General features: G+C 37.7%; 1 protein-coding gene across 2 annotated transcripts in view; it reads right to left on the bottom strand.

The window, feature by feature from the left end:
• sos1 (son of sevenless homolog 1) overlaps window positions 1–7500 on the bottom strand; it is a 71306-nt gene that overhangs the window by 34896 nt on the left and 28910 nt on the right. For both annotated transcript variants that reach the window (XM_079857794.1, XM_079857793.1), the window contains exons 10-11: window positions 4856–5147; window positions 2968–3334 (exon numbers count right to left, since the gene is read on the bottom strand). In XM_079857794.1, the coding sequence (XP_079713920.1) occupies window positions 2968–3334; window positions 4856–5147 (659 nt within the window). The remainder of the gene's footprint in view (window positions 1–2967; window positions 3335–4855; window positions 5148–7500) is intronic.

The following is a 7500-nucleotide window of genomic DNA, read 5'->3' on the forward strand; positions in this document are numbered from 1 at the left end:
ACACACACACACACACTCACTCACTAATGATCATTAACCCTCATCCACACCCTAAATGAGCTGCACGGGACACACCTTTCCCCTTCACACACACACTCTGTTTCCTTTGCCTTATTAGAAACCAGTATTTGCTGGAGGTTCCAGTGGAAAACTGGGGGCTATATTTACCCCGAGTCTCTGCGGGAGGAAATATATCGGGGTGTGTGTGTGTGTGTGTGTGTGTGTGTGTGTGTGGACAGAAAACACCCATCGAGTGACCCAGAGCATCTGCGTCAATCTCACCTGAACACACACACACACACACACACACACACACACACACACACACACACACGTCACATTCACCCCGTAACCAACAACAGCAGACGCGAGTTATGATGAAGCTGATGTTAGGATCATGTTTATGACAGTTATTATCATAATATATTTACTACTATATTGGTGAATATGTCTCTACATTATAGTAGTACTTCCGGATTACATTCACACTATATAGAACAAACGTTTTTCGTGCGATTACTTTTTTTTTTTAATGTGATTTCAGACGCAGCAAAAGTAATTTTCTTTACTGCAATGTGACCATTTTTAAACTATCCTGATGCACAACGAGCTATGATTTCTTCACATTTCATGAACAACAATTTTGGGGGTAAATGTGATCTTAATCATCATAAAAATAAAATAAAATAAAATAGAATAATAATAATAATAATAATAAAAAAATTTAAAATAAATAAATATATATATATATATATATTTTTTTTTTTATATATAATTGTAATTATATCTACAATTTATATATAATTGTATATAAACTATAATATTGTATATAAATCCATCAATTTATAATTTTATTATACATCTTGTTTTTTAAACATTTAATTATATTTTCTTATAATAGATTTATGATATATTACAATTATATATAAATTATAATATTATTTATAAATCAATCAATTTATAATTTTATATACATACCTGGCATATAAAGAAATTATGAACCCATGCAAAAATAAGAGAACAAATGAAATATTAATGTTTTTTCTTCTTCTGTGCATTAAAATAAAACTTTTTTGCAAAATAATTTTGTCAGATAAACACCTTAAGCAAGTTTTGGGTTTAGATTTTTCCCTCATATTTGAAAAATATAAAATACTTTCCTCATATTTTGATAGTTTAATTAAAACTTGCAGTGTCATTAAAATCAAATATCCTCTCTAGACACTTCTATTGTTCTATATGTTGTTGACAGGTTCAGATTCACACATCTAACCCAAACCTAGCTGATCATGTGCAGATAAACCGCAGTCGGTGTGTGTGTGTGTGCGCGCATGTGTGTGTGTGTGTGTGTGTGTAACAAACCACTGCTCTATTAATAGACTCGTTAACATTTTGTTACTGTTCTGCCTTCATGAGCTTGAGTGATTTGGGTAGAGTTGATCAGCTGTTTAGTTTATCCCACACACACACACACACACACACACAGGAAGGACATTGCACAGATAACGGAGCTGAACTTGTGCTTTGTTCAAGAATAACCGCTGTTTTTCTCTCTTATCAGTGCTAGTTGTGTTATCGGCTCTAACAAAGCGGGTCGTCACACTGAGATCGTGACGTAAACAAGCCCAAATATTTACAGATGCGGAGGAAGGCGATGTGTTCGGTGTCTCTGTGCTCACTGCGATGGAGTTGTTGTTGTCGAGACTCGAGGTTGTGAAATAAATCAGTAATGCGCATTAGCGGTGGCTGGTAAACACCCTGTGTGTGTGTGTGTGTGTGTGTGTTAACGACTAACTGCACAAAATCCAGCAGTGAAAGAACACGCCACATCACACAAAAACACACAGAACCGAATATCAGTGCTAGTTTGTGTCAAACTGAGTCTCGATATTCAATATTCTAATATTCAAAAGCACCAAGACTTTTTCAGTTGTTTGTGATTTACTGGAGAAGGATTAAAGGTGTTTTTTTTTTTTTTTTTACAAATATTTCTACTTGCAACTTCCACCTAATAAAATATTTCAGAGCTCAGCATAACAAACAAAATGTATATTAATTATTAAAAACTCATGCCGTTTTTAGATTGCATTCATTTTATGACTTTTGTATATCCAGGTTTTCCAAGACCATGTGAATGCTGGTTCTTCAAAGGCTAAAAGCATCAGCATAATACTTTACAATAATGTGTCATTTGTAAAACATTACTTAATGCATTAGTTAACATGAACTAACCATGAGAAATATATATATTTTTACAGCATTTTCTAATCTAATGTAAATTAATACAAATATAATTGCTCATTGTTTGTTCATGTTAGTTCACATAGTGCATTAACTAGATACAACTTTTTACTTAAAATGTAGCAATTAACATTAACTAAAATTATTAAATTAAGTAATTAACCAAAAAAAAAAACATTTTGTGGAAACCGTGATACACTACGACTCAAAGGTTTGGGGTCAGTTAGATAAAAAAATAAATAAAAAAAATAAAAAGAGAAAAAAATTTGTTTAATTAATTTACTCAGCAAGGAAACATTAATCAAAAGTGACAGTAAAGATATTTATAATGTTACAAATGATTCTGTTTCAAATAAATGCTGTTCTTTTGAACTTTCTATTCATCAAATAATCCTAAAAAATAAAATGTATCACAGTTTCCACAAAAATATGAACTGTTTTCAACACTGATAATAATCATAAATGTTTCTGGAGCAGCAAATCATCATATTAGAGTGATTTCTGAAGGATCATGTGACACTGAAGACTGGAGTAATGATGCTGAAAATACAGCTTTGATCACAGGAATAAATTACACTTTACTATATATTCACATAGAAAACAGATGATTTACATTAGAATAATATTTAATCGTTTTTCGTAAAAAAATAAAAATATATTTTTCATCAAATAAACGCAGCCTTGGAGTCTTTTTAAAAACTGGCCAGTCGTATGAACGTCACTCACCAGCGTACATGTGGAAGGTCAACCTCTCGATGAGCTTCAGCACCGTTCCCGCTTTGATGATGGGAATGCCGGATTTGGACTGGACGTTCTCCTCGAACACGACGTTCTCCTCGGAGTCTGGTTGTGCGAAGCAGTACACCTCGGCTCCGGGGAGTCTCATCTGCTCCTCCTTCTCCTCCTGCAACATGGCCGTGTCCAGCATGCGCTCGAGCGTGGAGCGATACTGCAGCGAGATCAGCGCCGCCATCCAGCCGTTCTTCTCCTCCGCAGATTTGGCGGAAAACACCACGCTGTTCCCGTCCTTCAGGATGATCTCGAAGGCGTGCCGGTACTCGCCCTCCTTATCGTCCTTGTCGTTGATCTGGACCTGTCAAAGAACATGTGGACGTTTAGATCCAGGACTCTATCAGTCACACAGCTTTAGTGGTCGACCGATATTCTGCACTTTTTAACCATCGCACCAGCCAATAAGTTTTAAGGTTTGACTGAAACGTGTTGGAAGCAGACTTTTATTTTGACAGTGCAAGGACTTTTATTTTGACAGAGTCTGAGAGAGCACCTGAGAGTTTCTGTTTGGCCAATATGAGTTAAAAGCAGACTTTTATTTTGATAGCATCTGAGAGTTTATCTGTTTGGCCAATATGTACCAAAAGCAGATTTTTAATTTGACCGAGTTTGAGCGCCTGAGAGTTTTTCTGTTTGGCCGATATGTGTCAGAAGCAGACTTTTATTTTGACAGTGCCGGGACTTTTATTTTGACAGCACCTGAGAGTTTTTCTGTTTGGTCAATAAATGTCCGAAGTAAACTTTTATTTTGACAGTATCTGAGCGCCTGAGAGCTTTTCTGTTTGGCCGATACATGTAAGACTTTTATTTTGACAGTGCCAGGACTTTTATTTTGACATTGTGTGAGGGTCTGATAGTTTTTCTGTTTGGCTGATAAATGACGGAATTAAACTTTTATTTTGACTTCTATCACAAAACAGTAGTCAAATATGGAACCCTGAAACTCAGACCTTTCCAATTATATGTGCTTTGTCAAGATTAGAAAATGTAGTAATATGAAACATGACACCGACCACTAGGGGGAGGAGCCTGCAAAAAGGTTTTAAATTAGCGTTTCCATGGTAATGCAATGTCCATTTTCAAAACAGTTTTCACAGGATGAATATAAAAAATTATTATAGCGTTTGGCTTTCTATTACTAATAATAGAAAGGCAAAAGCAATTTTTTTCACTTGTTTTTTTTCTTCACTTTGTTCACTTTCTTCATCAGTTTGTCGAATATTTTGTCCAATCTTTTAGATAGAACTGTTAAACAACAAGGGTAAACTAATGAAGGCTGAGAATGGGAGCTCCTGTGGATCTGAGCTCAGGCGCAGTCAAAATAAAAGTCTGCTTCTGACAATTGTCAAAATAAAAGTCCTGGCACTGTCAAAATAAAAGACTGCTTCCGACACGTATCGGCCAAACACAACAACAATTAAGACAGAAATGTTTTAAATTGTGAAATGTGAATGCATAATAAAATTTTAATGGAATGTGGACGTCACCCAGTGGCTAGTTTTGGTACAGCGCCTACACAAAATCTCACAGGAACCTCAATTTTTGTGATATCAAATTTGGAACACAACATGCTTTTACATTTGGCTTTGATTTTATAGTGCAAATGATTTTGCAAAATATATATTTTGTATAAAATATAAAATGTTTGTTAAAACTTTAGAGTCCAATTCTCACTATTAACTAGTTGCTTATTAGCATGCATAAAACTATGATTTTGGCTGTTTATTAGTACTTATAAAGCACATATTAACCACATTAGTGCCTCAAACTTTTATATTGGCGCCGGCAGTCAAAAAACCCATATGTGCCGATCAGTACCCACCTTCCTCATGAAGAACTTCTCCTTCAGACGGTACTCGGCCACACTGGCTCCCGGCAGACGAGGCTGGCCGTGGTTGGACTTGCAGCAGATCATCAGCCCGTCGAACAGGAATATGTGGCGCTCGTGTTTGGCGCCCACCCGTGTGAGCGTTCCCTCCATGATGAACTCATTACAGCACTGGCCGATGTCTTTGCCCTCCCAGCCGTCGATGTTCCTCTGGATCTCATTCATCTTCTTGATGGCTAGATGTTTGCCCTTCATCTGCTGACTGTAGAAGCGGCACGCCGACTCGCTGGGTGACAGAACGACGGGGAGACAATGTTGATATCAAATCACAATATTGATTAATCGACTTCACCTGATTTTCATTTTTCGATATCGAGATCTTTTAGTCTGCTTATTTCAGTTGATGTGTGAACAAAAACATTATTTGTACCACCCAATAATCACACAGTGCTTTTTATGATATGAAACAAAGTCTCAGCTTTCAAATTCAGTCAGTTTTATGACAAAATTCCAACAGTAAATATCGTTTTGACGCTCTTTAATGTGTGCCGACAGATGAAGCGATCATCTCTTCCTCTTTACTACTAGTTACAGCAGCAAATAAACATCAATGAACATCAGAAGGAATGTTGAAAGATACAGAATGACTTACTGAAATCAATCATGTTTAATGTAATCGTTCAGAGTAAAACAGCGTCACATTATTTACATTAAGAAAATCCCATAAACTTGATAGTTAGCTAGAAAAATAACTCTAGAGAGGAGCATTTTGATATATGAATGCACTATATTACATATAAATTATGTTACTTAACCTGTAACAATTATTGAAAGAATGTTTGAATACATCAATATTGAAGTAATTTACCGACCGACAGGGTTCAGTTTACAGCTTTAGTTCAGAGATTTATCAATCAATCAATCAGAATCAAGAGTTTGTGAATCAAATCAAATCGATTTGTGAAAGTGTCAACAACTAATTAAGGAGAATGTAATGAGAGATATTAAAATATCACACTAAAGCTGACGTAAACAGTAGGGAAGGGAAATAAATCAGCTCTTCACACGACATCAGTGATGACTAAACCAAGTCCTGGAGTTCCTCGTAGCCATCAACATCTAAATAACAAGATTTAAATGTCCAATCAGCTTCCAAAGTCTCTTCTCTATATCAGAGTCAGTGTTTCTGAACTCCTGAAACACCTCTATTGTAGTCTTGAGTTTCTTCCGGGAACGAACACGTCACAATATTCCTCATTATAATAATTCATGCGCAGAATAAAGGGGCGGGCCTGGTTGAGTTAGTTAGTAGTGTGTTAAACTGGTGGTTATGGAAAGGGGCGGGACATTTCCCAAACACACTCGAAGCGCTCGACCAATCACAACACACTGCTCCAGCCGACCAATCAGAGCACAGTGTGCTTTTCAGAAGGAGGGGCTTCATAGAGACACAGAGCGTTACTGACAGACTGGGAAGAGAGGAGCCGCAACAATGAAGAATATGAGGAGAATAATCAACATTCAAGTTCTAGTAGAGCCTGAAAACAACATCAAGACTTTGAATAGTAATAACAGGTCCTCTTTAAGATGAACAGCCCTCCAGGACCTGAAAGACCTCCAGGACCTGAAAGAGACACACTTCTACACCATCAGATTGACTGTTCTACCAGAAGACGTTCTTATAGGAGTCTGATTTTCAGATTTTCGGGTGTTACGAATCACAGGATGGAGGGATTGAATGAGTTGAAGACGGAAGGACTAGTGAAAGACTCTCTATAGAGTGAAGAGGATCTTACTTCTGAATGTTTTTGTGAAGACGCGAGCACACGCGCGTCACGTCAGAGCAGATGAAGGAGTGTTGAGACGGCAGACTCTCTCTCTCTCACTGAAGAGCGCCACACACTGCGGACGAGTGACACTGCACTATTACGGCCTGTTCACACCAAGAACAATAATCATAACTATATCAGCGTCCACACCTGAGGACGACAGGCGTTGTTTATTCTAGTTTTGTCGTCTGTCGCTTTAAAGGTGCAGTAAGCGATTTCTGAGAAACGCTGTTGGGAGTGGACCAGACCGAGCACCAAAACACACAGCCAATCAGCAGTAAGGGGTGTGTCCACTCATTGGGGGGAGGAGCCTGTGTTGCATAGCGTGTTTCTGAATTTGGGGCGGGGCTATAAAGTTAGGGGTGTGGTCCTGTTGGGTAGGGCCGTGTATGATTTGGTGATTTCAAATATCAACAGTTTCTCAGAAATCGTAAAACGATATAAAAAAAAAAAAGATAAAAACACTGACAGTAAATCAGAATCCATCCTGCTTTATAAAGGTCAAGCATTTAAAGGTGCAGTAAGTGATTACTAAGAAACGCTGGGAGTGGAACAGACCGAGCACCAAAACACACTTACAGCCAATCAGCAGGAAGGGGCGTGTCCACTATGATGGGGGAGGAGCCTGTGTTGCATAGCACGTTTGTGAATTTGGGGCGGGGCTATAAAGTTAGGGGTGTGGTCCTGTCGGGTAGGGGCGTGTTTGTTTTGGTGATTTCAAATATCAACAGTTTCTCAGAAATTGCTTACAGCACCTTTAAATGCTTGAATCAGGATGGATTCTTATTGGCTGTCGGTGTTTTTATCGTT

This window comes from Squalius cephalus (genome assembly GCF_949319135.1).
Source record: "Squalius cephalus genome assembly, chromosome: 22".
NCBI lineage: Eukaryota > Metazoa > Chordata > Actinopteri > Cypriniformes > Leuciscidae > Squalius > Squalius cephalus.